Genomic DNA, 13755 nt, shown 5'->3' with positions numbered 1-13755 from the left:
CCAAGGCCCCACCTACCGCCCACCAGACCCCGGGGTCACACTGTCGCAATGTGCAGAATTTGGTGCCTGCTGCACTGCGGTTGCCAGGTAGGGGCGGGGTTCCCAAGAACCTCCACACCATTCCCCGGGTTCCCGGCAGCTCTGGGAAAGCAAAGCTGGGGCCGCTCAACTCTCTCCCCTGGATCCGGCAAGGCTGCCCCCCTCCCAGAGTGGAGCCCCGCTCCCCAGCTCCCACCTCTATCCCCTAACCCTCTCTGCATGGCCCAGCCTAGTCAGCGTCAAGGTGGAGCTGAACAGAGGCAGAGGGAGGAGGACCCAAGGTGGTGTCACTTAAAACTTGGGTTCAAGTCCCTATGCTTCTGCAGCCTGGCCTGGGTCCCACAACTCCCCAGAGTGGCCAAGGGCTTCCCAGTCTGCACAGAGGCCAGGGTGACTTGACAGCATCAAACGCTGGTGACTACAAGACATTTACTTGGGAAATGCAGGCAGACCATGCCTCTAGCCCTTGGCACCCGGGACCATTTGTCCAGGACTTGCTGTCCTGGAAATGCAGCATGGGCCTCCAGGGAGGGGGGCTGTGTGGAGGCCACGCCCTGCCTGCAGCTCTTCCCCACTCTGGCTGCAGGTCTGCTTCCCTGAATCCAAATCTGCTATTACTGTGCTGGCAGCGCAGCCTTTCTGGGGACACTGGCCTGGCTCTGTTCTCCCCAGGCCTCAGGGTGCCTAAATGGGAGGCAGCCAGGAGAGTGAGGACCCACTGGGGGGCTCCGTTGACCAGGCTCAGCAGGGGTGCAGGTGATGTGGGCTGGAATCCTTCCCACATGGCCCCCACAGTCCTCTCCGCTTCCTCTCCAGCTGAACACTGCCTGCTCCAGATGTCTGCACCTGGAGTCCGGGCCCCTCCATCTGGGCAGCAGAGAAACTGAGGCACAGAGACAGACTGTGTCCTTACAGGACACACAGCCTGCCAGGCCCCTATGTCCAGCCAGAGCCCCTGGTCAGCCTGGGCTGCAGTGATTGTTTAGAGGCAGGCTGTTCCCACGGCTGCCTCTCGCGGTGGGGGGCCTGTGGACGCCTCCTCCCGCCCCCACCCGACTCCCAAGCCTCAGTGACATTGCTCAACCAGGAGCTGAAGTTTATTCCTGGGCTCAGGCCAGCCCACCCACCCGCCCGCTGCAGTCCTGGAAGCCCAGAGGCCTGGGCAGCAGGAACAGTGGAGACAGCAGCGTGGGGGACATCCCCCCTCCTCTCCCCACCATCCTGGTCAGGCAGAGGCCAGGGTGCAGGGACCGCCCGAGCAAAGGCCCAGGGAAATGAATGGGTGTCTTTCTGGTCCTGATCCGAGGCACAGCCAGGAAGATCCCTGAATGTCCTTCCTCAGGAAATGATGGGGGAAGAGGCGATGAGAATGAAGGAGAGGATTTAAGTCCCCCACCCCCCGAGGTAGTCCTGGGCTGAGCCCCATGGGACCTGGAGAACCAGGGTGTACCCCACCAGCATGTTGGGTCGAGGAAGGCTCGTGGCCAGCTCCCACTTCTCTTGCTGCTGTGCAACCCAGAGCAAGGCCTGCCCCTCCAGCCTCAGTCTTCTCCCCTGCAAATGGGGCCACAGCCTTTCCTCTCAGGCCAAAATAAGGATTGAGGCCGGGTGCAGTGGCTCACCCCTGTAATCCTAGCACTTTGGGAGACTGAGATGGGGGGACTGCTTGAAGTCAGGAGTTAAGACAAGCCTGGTCAACATAGTGAGACCCCATCTCTATTGGTTTAAATAATTTTTTTAATTAAATAAATAAAATAAGGATTGAGGAGTGACTCGTACACCAGTTGAGCCCACCTCAACTGGGAGCCCCAGAGACACAGCCCTTCAGGGCTCAGACCCAGTGGTACTCTACTCTGCAGGCACAAAACCCTGTTTGTCTGTGGGCCCTTTGGTATCACCAGGTTTTCGGGGTTCCTGAAGGATAGTCCCCACCTGGCCTCACCTGGGCCCTGGCCCCAGTGCCCCTGGTGATATCCAGGTGCTGGGCAGTGATCACCGCCCCCAACCAGCCCACCTCCACCAGCCCTTCCCAGAATCCTGCCCCAGGTGTTGGAACTGTGCACAGAGGAGGGAGCAGGCCCCGAGGGAGGCCTGCAGGGGCTGCCGATGGTGAAGGCTGCTGTGTCTAGTTGTTCCCTTCCAGACCCACTCCCTCTGGGCTGCGTCCCCGGCTGGTCCAAGCCCTGATCCCTGGGATCTGGGGACCTCTTCCAGTTTGCTGTTCCCTGAGAACCAGGCCTCCCTCTGGAGAGGATCACAAGCTTGGGTTTCACTCCGGGCTTAAACTTGGAAACCCCCCAGGGGCTTGGCTCTGACCAAGATGTTTTCTTCCAGCCTCTTGCCCAATCCCCTCTCCTCAGACCTCAGCTTCACCTCCTGTGTCCTCGGCAGGGTGAGCTGGACGCCTACGGGTCTGAGAAGGCACCCGGGTTCCCGGCATCAGCTTGCTGCCTAAGAAAGGACCAGGGTCACTGCACCCTCTGGTGGCTGGTCCTAGGTGGTGTTGCTGCCCAGCCCAGGGAAGGGAGGGCCTGGCCCCAAGTCTGAGGGATCAGGGTGGGAAGGGGCAGGACTTGGCATGGACCTTCCCCTGGCTCCCAGCCACGTGCCTGGCTCTCCCCATGCTGAAGATGCTGAGGCTAGTTCCAGTGACCACAGCGTGAAGATCTCCGAATCCCACCTCTCTGTTCCTCCCCAGCCAGATGGCTCCATTTCACACACAATACACTGAGGCCCAGAGAGTAGGGAGCCAGGCCAGGTAGGCCACCTGGAGCCTGGCACAGTGGCCTCATTTATTGTGCTGCTCTGCTGCTCACAGGGGAAACCCATTCCCCAAAGTCCTCTTCCTGGTCCTGGTGAGTATCTTGACCCTGGATTGCTTGTCAGCCTTGTCCGCCTGGAGCAATCAGTAGCCAGCAGGTTCCCCGCCTTTCCTGGAGTCCGAGGCAGCTGCCCAGCCACCAGCCGTGCGGACGATGGCTTGCACCACAGCGATGAAGGTGGACGCGATCTGGGTGTGATGGTGCCGGGTCTCCAGGGCTGCAGTTACTGCCTGGGGGTGGGAGGAGAGGGGAAGCCTGAGCAGGGCTCCAGGTGCCACCTGAACCACGCCTGTGTGGTCACAGGCCTCAGCCCAGCTGGTGCCATTTCGGGCCAGGTCATCAGGAAGAGCCGGTTGGGGCCTGCTGGGTCTCACTGGAGCAGGGGGTTTGGCCCTCACGGTACAGGGGCTCCAGATGGCCCAGGCACTAGAGAAAGGACATCAACCGTTGTCCACTCTGTGATGATCCAGGCCTCCAGCCCAGGATGCCCTGGGGCCCCACAGCGTAACTCAGTTTCTCCAACCCCCGGCCCACCTGGTCAATGTTTCTCTCCACTGTCGTGACGTTGGGCAGAAGCTGGTTGTGCAGCCGGGGCTCCTCCACGGCCTGCTTCACGTCATAGCCGAACCAGAGGTTGTAGATGATGGCCTGGGGCATGGGAGTGTGATCAGCATGGCCTGGGGGCTGTGCAGGGTGGGCAGGGCCGGGGAGAAAAGGGGTGACACACACCAGTGCAGTGGCCGTGGTGATCTGCGTGCCCCCAGAAGCTCCCACCACCATCCGGACCTGGCCGTCCTGGCCCACCATGATCGTCGGGCACATGGATGAGAATGGCTGCTTCCCTGCCACCGATGGGAGAAGACAGGGATGCCCGTCATCTGTCTGCCCAGGACACCTGCCCCTCTCCACCCCAGTCCCCCACCCCCGGACCTCCACCCCATACCTGGCTGGATGAAATTGGCAGGTGAGGGGGGCACCCCAAACTGGTTGGTGATGTTGGGAGAGCTGAAGTCATCCATTTCATCATTGAACAGGATCCCGCTGACCGGGGAGCGGACCTTGGAGCCAAAGCTACCGCCCAGCCAGGTCAGACAGCGCCCAACCTCGCCTGGCCCAGCCTGGTCCCTATCCACCCACTGAGGCTCAAACATACTCACTGAGAGGCTCAGGACAAGCTACCAAGGTCGGGCCTCAGTTTCCCACCAGGAAAAGAGGTGATGGAGCCACCTTACTGGATAAGTGGGCAGTCCCTGGGCCACCCGCCCCTGGCCCTGCCCCACCCAGGTGGCCCAGCAGCCCCTACTAGAGGTTGATGGTGCTGGTGGCAGACACAGCACTGCCATCCTCTGCGACGACAGACAGGTGAGCAGTGCCCCCATCATCCGGCGTGTAGAACTCGGGCTTGTAGTAGGAGATCGGGTGAGTGGTGTCGTCAGAGATCTGGGCCCGGAGCTGGGCAGCGAAGAACTCGGAGGTCATGTTGCGGACCACCTGCCGAGACCCCAGAGCTGGCCTGAGGAGGTGGGGAGGGAGGGTGGGGAGGGGGCACAGGTCTCAGAAGGCCCCTGACTGTGGCTCTGACTACAACCCTCTGGCACCCACGACCTTCCGTGGCTCCCCAGGACCCAAGGGCAGGCCCAGGACCTTGCATGACCAGTCTGACTCCCTGTCTCTGTCGCGTTCCAGCAACTCTGAATGTCTGCCTGGTCCTCAGCCTCCAGACCCTTGCCACATTCAATCACTCATTCCTTCATGCAAAAAATATTTCTAGAGTTTGCACTGCATGCCTGGCACTGGGGAATCAACAGGGAACAGACACTTAGGTCCTGCCCTCATGCCAAGAAAAACAAACACACACAGGGAAAGCGCTGAAACCACAAGCCAGGTAAGGGGAATCAAGAGGCATGAGGTATGGGCAGAGTGGTCAGGGAGGGCTTCTTAGAGGAGGCAACATGTGAAAAGAGCCTGGAATGCTGCCTAATGGTCAGAGGCAGCGAGTGGATGGAAGAGCTGGCCTTAGCCAAAAGGGAGGGCAGAGGGACATGCTGTAGTGGCCCTGTCCCCTCAGAGAGACAAGACACCAGGTCACTGGCTGCAGAGGGAGTCAGAGGTGCAGAATGCTCACGGGGAAAGAGAAGACACCACCAGGGCAACTGAGGCTCCTCCTGGGAGGTCACTGGTCAGTGTTGGGGGGTCTGCAGATCCGCCCAGGAATGCCAAGGACCCGAGTAGGTGAGGAGGGATGTGAGGATCCTCAGTGGGAAGAGATATGACAGGGTCTCACAGGGACCCAGCATGGAGCTGGGGCACCTACTGAGTGAGTGGGTCAGGCAGTGCAGGGCTGAGGGTGGCATCTGGGAAGCGTTAGTTTGGAGTGACAGGGAGTGGGTGGCCGAGGTCTCTGTACACCTGGCTCTCTACCTTTCACCCATCCATCTCACCATGCCTAAGGGCTGCAATGCCCCCATGCATTCCTCATCTCAGCACTGAGCACTCGAGAACCACAGCATGTGCAAAGGACCTGAGGTAGGAGGGTGGTCACTAATTCCCCACACTGTCAGTTCTGTGGGGCAGAAGCCAAGACTGGGGGTCACCCACCAGTCCATCCGAGCACACAGTAGGCCTGCAATCAAAGTTTGTGGCAGCAATGGATACATAAAGCATATGTGAGGTTGCAGCTGCCCTGGGGAGCCCACCTGGTACCTCTACAGCAGTCCCCATGCCTACAGTGGGCCAGCTCTTGCCCCTTACCTCAGTCACATCCACAAACTTGGGGTCCCCAAGCAGGGTCCTCTTGGCGTAAGCAAACCGGAAAGCCTCTACGATGCGGTGGTACGTCAGGCCCTTCTGCTCGGGGGTCTCCACGCTCTCCCGGGAGAAGTTGTACCCTGGTTGATCAGAGCCAGGTGCATGTTGCTGAGCCCCGGAGGCTCTGAGGGGCTCAGAGGGTTAACACCTGCCTGAGCCACTTTGCCCACCTCAAGGAGCGTTTAATAACCAATAGCAGCAGCTGCTTCAGAAGGCTGTGGTGAGAGTGAAGTAAGGTGAGGGCTCCTAAGCCTGGACCTCGCATCACGCATCAGCTCTGGCCATGCAATGACCAAGTGGCAGGGCCACCTACTGGACCAGGGTTGCCCTCTGGACCAGGCCCTGCAGCCCTGAGCTCCTGCACCTCTCTCCCTCCTGATGACTCCTGTTCCTCCTCCAACCCTTGAGCATTGCCCGCTTCAGCCCTGTCGCTCTGCACTGCCTCCTTCAGGACATGGTGAGCTGTGACGCAGGGACACTTCCTCCGGAGCTCAGTGATGGAAAGATGTGGCATGGGGGGCATGCAGAGATGCAGCAGGGGTGGGGCGTGGGGAGAGAGAGGCAGTGTCATGGGTCCTACCACACGGCTGTGGTGCGACCACTCACTTTTGAGGATGTTGAGGATGAGGGCCAGCACGGGCCCACTGAGCGGCGCACTGGGCATGTACAGCACCGCGTCTCCCAGGCTGATGTTCAGTGGGTGCTCGATCAGCTCAGCACGGTAGTTGTTCAGGTCCTCAGCTGTCACAATGCCCCCTGCAATGGGACAGCAGCTCGAATGGGCGCTGGGATGGGGCTGCACCATCGCGTGGAGGACGGAGCTGCAGCAGTGGTGTTGGGGGCAGGCACGGCTGCACCACGGTGGTGGGGAAAAGCCTGTACCTACCAGCGAGGACAGAGTGCACTACTGGAGGGGTGGGACTGTGCCCTGGGAGGGGGCCACAGGCAACCTCACCTCCTTGGGAATCTCACCCCCTCCTGAACTCCTGTTTCCCTGACACTGCTCACCACCCCACAGCCAGGCCGGGGCCACCTGCCCTCTGCCCGCTTGGCTTACTGGCTTCCTGTCTGCCTTCTCTCACCTGTGGCCAGAGAGTGTTTTCTTTTTTCTTTTTAGAGATAGGATCTTGCTCTGTCACCCAAGCTGGAGTGCAGTGGCTTAATCACAGCCTTGAACTCCTGGGCTCAAGTGATCCTCCAGCAGATCCTTCCCAGTAGCTGAGACGAAAGGCGGCACCACCACACCCAGCAAATTTTAATTTTTTTGTAGGGTCTTGCTATATTTCTTTTCAGTATGCTTTGAATTTTTTATGTCTTCTGGTTCCCCACCTCCACCCCCAATATATTTATGTAGAGTCTCAATATTTTTTTGTAGACTTGCTATGTTGCCCACACTTGTCTTGGACTCTTGGCCTCAACTTCTACCTCAGCCTCCCAAAGTATTGGGATTACAGGCGTGAGATACCAAGCTTGGCCTCAGAGGGCCTTCTTTTTTTTTTTTTTTTTTTTTTTTAGATGGAGTCTCGCTCTGTCACCCAGGCTGGAGCGTGCAGTGGCGCGATCTCGGCTCACTGCAACTCTGCCTCCTGGGTTCATGCCATTCTCCTGCCTCAGCCTCCTGAGTAGCTGGGACTACAGGCACCCACCACCACGCCCAGCTAATTTTTTTGTATTTTTAGTAGAGACGGGGTTTCACCGTGTTAACCAGGATAGTGTTGATCTCCTGACCTTGTGATCTGCCTGCCTTGTTCTCCCAAAGTGCTGGGATTACAGGCGTGAGCCACCGTGCCCGGCCTTTTTTTTTTTTTGATATGGAGTCTCGCTCTGTGGAGTGCAGTGGTGCAACCTCACTGCAACCTCAGCCTCCCGGGTTCTAGCGATTCTCCTGCCGTAGCCTCCCAAGTAGCTGGGATTACAGGCACAACCCACCATGCCTGACTAATGTTGTATTTTTAGTAGAGACAGGGTTTCACCATGTTGGCCAGACTGGTCTTGAACTCCTGACCTCAGGTGATCCACCCACCTCGGCCTCCCAAAGTGCTGGGATTACAGATGTGAGCCACCGTGCCTGGCTCAGAGGGCCTTTTCTAAGTGGAGAATTCCTGCCGGTGTCCCTGCCGCTTGGCCTCTTCTCCTCATGATGAATGGATAGAGGGAGGGAGGCTGTTAATTCTCCCAGAGTCAGCTCCAGACAGACAGGGTACTGGCATGCCAGTTTCCAGCCTCAGTGGTAAAGGTCAACACGCTGATCACCCTCCTCCATGAAACAGTGACAAAAATTACCTGAAGAAAGCCACAGCCAAGCTCCGGGCCCCTGCCCCACAAATCCCCTTCCCCATGCCTCTCTCAAGATGACCCTCATCCCTTGTAACCCTCTTGGTGAATCAAAGCCCCTCCCTCTACCTGGGCCGTAGCCCAGCTGTTCCTCTGCTAGGAATCCCTTCCTCTCTCTGCCTAACAAAGTTATCTGTAGCCCAGCCGCCACCTCCTCCAAGAAGTCCTCCTGGATCTTCAGGCTGTATTCTAGTGCTTCCCTAGTCCTGGCTCTTGCCTGCACCTGCATTTACCCCACCAGGGACTTGCTCTCCTGGACTGCATGGCCTCTCTCAGTTTTGACATAAGCAGGAGCTGTGGACCCACATGGCCAGTCACTGACCCTCCTCCACCAGGAACTTCCTGCAGGCTCAGGCAGGACAGGAGGACCCCATGGCTCTGGGCCACAGCTCAGGGTTTCCACTGCAGAGTTCCTCACCCAGGCCCCTGAGGTTACCCACTCACCGGCCGCCTGGATGTCCTTCACAATCTGGGCCGTGAGGCTGCCGTTGTAGAAGGCCTGGGCACCCTCGATGGCCAGTGTCTCGTAGGTGTCAGCCAGCTGCGGCAGGGTCAGTCTCTCCCCCTCCCGAAGCACCTTTCCATCCCGGCAGAACACCTCACTGGGGCAGAGGGGGCTCATGTGAGGCAGCAGGTGGGGTGGACTCAGCTAGACCACCCCCCACACCTGTCCACACAGGAGAACGGAGCAGAACAGGGGCAGCGCTTGTCACAGGTGGGTGACCCTGTCACTCAGCACTCATCCTCCCAGTGTCCCTTCTGGGAGCCTCCTAGTGTCCCTTGCCACTCAGGACACATGGCCAGCCACAGTGGCCACTGGGACCCCAGGCTCAAAATGTGTCTCCACACGTGGTGGGGAGGGTCTGTATCTCCTCATCCCATTATCAGCGCAGGGTCCTGAAGGCAGAGGGCCGCTCCACTGCTGCTATAGCCTGCAAGGTCCTTGGGATGTGCCTGCACTGCCTGTGTCAGGGGCCGCACCCACAGACATACCACAAGACAGGCTGCTGCTCGATGACGGTCCGCTTGTTTTCCAGGGCTGCCGCCAAGCTCTTACCCACGGGGAAGCCCTGGCGGGCCAGCTGGATGCTGGGCTGGAAGAGGCGAGCCCAGGGCAGCCGCCCATGCCGCTGGTGTGCCAGCTCAAAGCCTCGGATCTCCCCAGGCACCGCCACCGACAGCCCCCCTTGGAGAGAGGGAGCCACAGTTAGTGTCCCTGAGTGGGGGATATCGGGATCTCTCGCAGGCAGCATCCCAGGCACAGTCCTTGACTTGCTTTACAGATGGGGCAGAGGCTTAGGAGGAAAGATATATTTTTTTCTTTTTTGAGATGGGGTCTTGCCATCTTGCCCAGCCTGGTCTCGAACTACTGGACTCAAGTAATCCTCTCACATCAGCCTGAGTAGCTGAAATTACAGGCGTGAACCACCATGCCCAACAGAAGGGGATGTTTAAGGCCATATTTGGGTTCGACAGGTAGGAGTGTACATGGACCAGGGATGTCTGAGGAGGGCACAGGAGGGGAAGCAGTGGCATGCGGCTGGGTTTTGCTGTCCCAGGATGAGGTGTCTGTCTGTGCAGGTGCCTGCATGTCTAAAATCCTGTGCCAGGCCAGACCCCCTCCCATCTCGCTGACCACAAGGCCTTATCCTGTAAGACTCATGGGCTCCACCAGAATGTGCCAAAGCAAGAGCAGGTCCCACCCTGACCCAGGTCAAGCACAGGCCACCCTCAAGACCCAGCCAGCCCCAAGAAAGGGCTCCCTTCCTCTTTTCTACTGCCCCAGAGAGGCAAGGCTGAGCCTTAACTTCCGTCCTGTCCCCTCTCCCAGCCTCAGTTTCTCCATCCAACTATAAGGGATGTCTGTTTTGAGACAGGGTCTCACTCTGTTGCCCCAGCTGGAGTGCAGTGGTGCAATCACGGCTCACTGCAGCCTTGGCTTCCCAGGCTCAAGCGATCCTCCCACCTCAGCCTCTGAAGTAGCTGAGACTACAGACATACCCCACCACACTGTCTATTTTTTTTCTTTTCTTTTCTTTCCTTTTTTTAGATGGAATTTCACTCTTGTTGCCCAGGCTAGAGTGCAATTGGCTTGATCTTGGCTCACTCCAACCTCCACCTCCCGAGTTGAAGTGATTCTCCTGACTCAGCCTCCCGAGTAGCTGGGATTACAGGCATGCACCACCATGCCTTGCTAATTTTTATATTTTTAGTATAGACAGGGTTTCACCAGGTTGGTCAGGCTGGTCTCGAACTCCTAACATCAGATGATCTTCCCTCCTTGGCCTTCCAATGTTCTGGGATTACAGGTGTCAGCCACCATGCTCAGCCTAATTTTTTTTAACTTTTTTTGTAGAGACAGGGGTCTCGCTATGTTGCCAAGGCTGGTCTCAAACTCCTGGCCTCATGTGATCCTCCCACCTCAGCCCCCCAACATGCTGGGATTACGGGTGCACCTAACCTATAAGGGGTTTTGCCTTCCAGTTCTGACTTTCGAGGAGGTCATTGGAAACAGACCCCTGGGCCTGCTTCCCCCACTGAGCCCCACTGCCCATAGGAACACTACAGACACTGACCCTTTGCCCAGAAAGGTACAACTATGGCCTCTGCCCCCGGGTACTCTCCTGCTCTTGCCAGAGATGATGGGGCCATCTGGCTACTCCCAGGCTTGGCAGCTGCGGCTCTAGAACTGCCTCTCCCACCCTGAAGCCTGGCACAAGTTTCCAAGAGCTGGTGGTTTCAATTCCTAGAAGCAGCACATACATCCCGGAAGGTCTGACACCCAGCACATGATTCCTTTCACCCTGCAGTTAGACTGAGTCTTGCTCTGTCTCCCTGACTGGAGTGAGTGCTGTGGTGCGATCTCAGCTTACTGCAACCTCCGCCTCCCTGGTTCAAGTGTTTCTGCTGCCTCAGCCTCCCAAGTAGCTGGGATTACAGGCACATGCCAGCATGCCAGGCTAATTTTTGTATTTTTAGTAGAGACGAGGTTTCGCCATGTTGGCCAGGCTGGTTTCTACCTCCTGACATCAGGTGATCCACCCACCTCAGCCTCTCAAAGTGCTGGGATGACAGGCATGAGCCACTGTGGGCCCAGCCAAGACAGGAGAAGTTCTAATGTTTGATAGCAGACCAGAGTGACAATGCTTAGCAACAGTATTTTGTATATTTCAAAGTAACTGGAAGAGAGGACTGTGATGCTAACATCCAGAAATGAAAAATATTCAAGGTGACAGAGACCCCAAATACCCTGCCTTGATCATTATATACTCTATGCATGTAACAAGCACTCACATGTACCCATAAATATAGAAAATATCATGTATCAATATCAGAAAAAAATCTTCTCCTGACCTCAGGCCAATCAGGCTCTCATGCCACCACACTTGCCAAGCTCTCCGGCAACCCCCACACTGCCAGACCCAGTGCCCCCTCTCAGCTTTACTGGGCTCATCACTCTCCCTGAGAGCCGCCCCTGCATCCCAGCATCTGGCTCCATGCGAGTCTCCCCCGCCTGCCATCCTAGCTCCTACTCTCCCCTCTGTCTTTGCTCTCTCTCCTGGTGGTCTGCCAGACATCTGAGCTTCAGCCTCCATTTATGCACTGACAACTCCCAAATTGACCTGCTGGCCTGGACTGCTCCTCTGATCGCCAGACCTGAGTATCTACCTGCCTGCTCGAAGGAAGCATCTCAAATTTCAACGTGCCCAAAAACAAGCTCCTGCGTGTCAGCTCAACCTGCTTCCTGAGAACCCTGCCTGTCTCCATTAGGGTCATCCCATCCTTCCAGGTACAGACAAAAGATCAGGGGTCCTCGGGGATGCCCTACACAAGCATCACACCCAACCCGTCCTCAAATCCACAGGCTCCACTTCCAAGTGTGTCTGTCCAGCGTCAGCCACTTCCCACCACCCTCTCCAAGAATTATTGCGGTGACCTCCGGACAGGTCCCCACATGCTCCCTGCCCCTTACACAGCAACCCAAGGGGTCCATAGGCCAGATCCATCCCCCTCCACTCACACACTCCACGAGCCCCCACTTCCCTCAGACAAGAAGCAGAGGTTCACCATAACCTAAGAGACCCCACACAACCTGGGCCGTTCCCCTCGGGTCACTTGCTGCAGCCTCCCCAGCTCCCCACAGGTCTCTGTCCCTGCCATCACACCTGGATCACTTGGTCTTCCCCCAGACACCACACACCACTCCCCTGACCCCACCTTTGCCTCTGGGTCTTTGCTCAGATGTCCCCTTCCCTAACTAGGTCACCCTCCATAGAGTCCTAGATTTTGAGGCCCTCCAGGTCTGTTTTTCCACAGCCCGTAACACACCTGCACCTGCCTAGTTTCTCCTCCCACCTGGAATGTCACAGATTTCATCTGCCGTCTTTGTTTTTCACCCCAGCTTCAGGAACAACACCTGATTCTTTAAGAGATGCTCAATACATTCTAGTTAAATGATTCTAAGCGTCCACAAAGTGCCAAGCCTGTGATTCCCGCATTCTCTTACCCTGAGCAACTTCATGTCTAAAGATGCTGAGTTTCTCAATGAGTATTAAAAAATAAAATCAAAGATTCATTGGGCGCGGTGGCTCATGCCCATAATCCCAGCACTTTGGGAGGCCGAGGCAGGCAGATCACAAGGTCAGGAGTTCGAGACCAGCCTGGGCAACATAGCGAAACCCCATCTCTATTAAAAATACAAAAACTTAGCCAGGCATGTTGGTGGGCACCTGTAATCCCAGCTACTTGGGAGGTTGAGGCAGGAGAATCGCTTGAACCTAGGAGGCAGAGGTTGCAGCGAGAGGAGATTGCACCATTGCACTCCAGCCTGGGAAACAAGAGCGAGACTCCATCTAAAAAAAAAAAAAAATCAAAGATTGAGTATGTTGCAGAAGACTCCAAAGGGCACCACCCAGGACCCCCACCTGAGGTCTAAGACTCGCTATGGTGAGTGTGCCCTGCCCTTCCATACTCCAACTTTTTTTTTTTTTTTTTGAGACGGAGTTTCACGCTTGTTGCCCAGGCTGGAGTGCAGTGGTGTGATCTTGGCTCACTGCAACCTCCACCTTCCGGGTTCAAGTGATTCTCCTGCCTTAGCCTCCTCAGTAGCTGGTATTACAGGCACACGCCACCACGCCTGGCTAACTTTTGTATTTTTAGTAGAGACAGGGTTTCACCATGTTGGCCAGCCTGGTCTTCAACTCCTGAGATAGGTGATCCACCCGCCTCAGCCTCCCAAAGTGCTGGGATTACAGGCATGAGCCACCGCGCCCAGCCTTTTTTTTTTTTTTTTTTTTCGACAGGGTCTCTCTTTGTTGCCCAAGCTAGAGTGCAGTGGTACAATCATGGCTCACTGTAGCCTCAACCTCCTGGGCTCAAGTGATCCTCCCACCTCAGCCTCCCGAGTAGCTGGGACCACAGGCACACACCACCATGCTTGGCTAATTTTTGTTCCCCATTTTTTGTAGAGACGGAGTCTTGCTATGTTGCCCAGGCTGGTCTCAAATTCCTGGGCTCATGCGATCCTCCTGACTTGGATTTCCAAAGTGCTAGGATTATAGGCGTGAGCTGTTGAGACCCTCCCATCCTCCAACTTTTATCCTACAATCTATTGTGCCTCCTTTGAGCAGTGACCCTGGATGGACAGTGGCTTCCCCTCAGGTACCTGGGGAATCTGGGGGCCTCCTCTCCACTTAAGACCAGATTTGAAAAGAGAGACTCCACCTCACATTCTAGAGCGCCATCCCCACAA

The 13755-nt window shown here is 56.9% G+C and overlaps 1 protein-coding gene across 3 annotated transcripts; it reads right to left on the bottom strand.

Moving 5' to 3' along the window:
• Window positions 1–2786: 2786 nt before the first annotated feature.
• Window positions 2787–8571, bottom strand: LOC100441416 (glutathione hydrolase light chain 1). 3 transcript variants are annotated; one of them, XM_063722926.1, is made up of 7 exons: window positions 8448–8571; window positions 6276–6425; window positions 5613–5749; window positions 4165–4352; window positions 3805–3932; window positions 3396–3703; window positions 2787–3091 (listed from the first exon to the last, which is right to left on the bottom strand). In XM_063722926.1, the coding sequence occupies exons 2-7, from the start codon at window positions 6331–6333 to the stop codon at window positions 2945–2947; spliced, it is 966 nt and encodes a 321-aa protein (XP_063578996.1). In that variant the 5' UTR covers window positions 6334–6425; window positions 8448–8571; the 3' UTR covers window positions 2787–2944. The 3 variants fall into 3 exon arrangements, with proteins under 3 accessions (XP_063578996.1, XP_054399122.2, XP_063578997.1); XM_054543147.2 differs by lacking the exons at window positions 6276–6425; window positions 8448–8571 and having other exon boundaries at window positions 4165–4374; window positions 5613–5663; XM_063722927.1 differs by lacking the exons at window positions 5613–5749; window positions 6276–6425; window positions 8448–8571 and having other exon boundaries at window positions 3396–3509; window positions 3591–3703; window positions 4165–4366.
• Between the last annotated feature and the right edge of the window lie 5184 nt (window positions 8572–13755).

This window comes from Pongo abelii, chromosome 23 (genome assembly GCF_028885655.2).
Source record: "Pongo abelii isolate AG06213 chromosome 23, NHGRI_mPonAbe1-v2.0_pri, whole genome shotgun sequence".
NCBI lineage: Eukaryota > Metazoa > Chordata > Mammalia > Primates > Hominidae > Pongo > Pongo abelii.
This window is presented reverse-complemented; position numbering and strand designations above follow the sequence as displayed.

What these genes read in the sequence shown, in the direction of transcription:
- LOC100441416 (XM_063722926.1), bottom strand. Translation starts at nt 6,333, where the DNA reads ATGCCCAGTGCGCCGCTCAGTGGGCCCGTGCTGGCCCTCATCCTCAAC. An exon ending in CATCCTCAACATCCTCAAAA is followed by an intron (nt 5,750 to 6,275) that starts GTGAGTGGTCGC and finishes CTGATCAACCAG; the next exon opens with GGTACAACTTCTCCCGGGAG. An exon ending in ACCAGCACCATCAACCTCTA is followed by an intron (nt 3,933 to 4,164) that starts GTAGGGGCTGCT and finishes GCTGGGCGGTAG; the next exon opens with CTTTGGCTCCAAGGTCCGCT.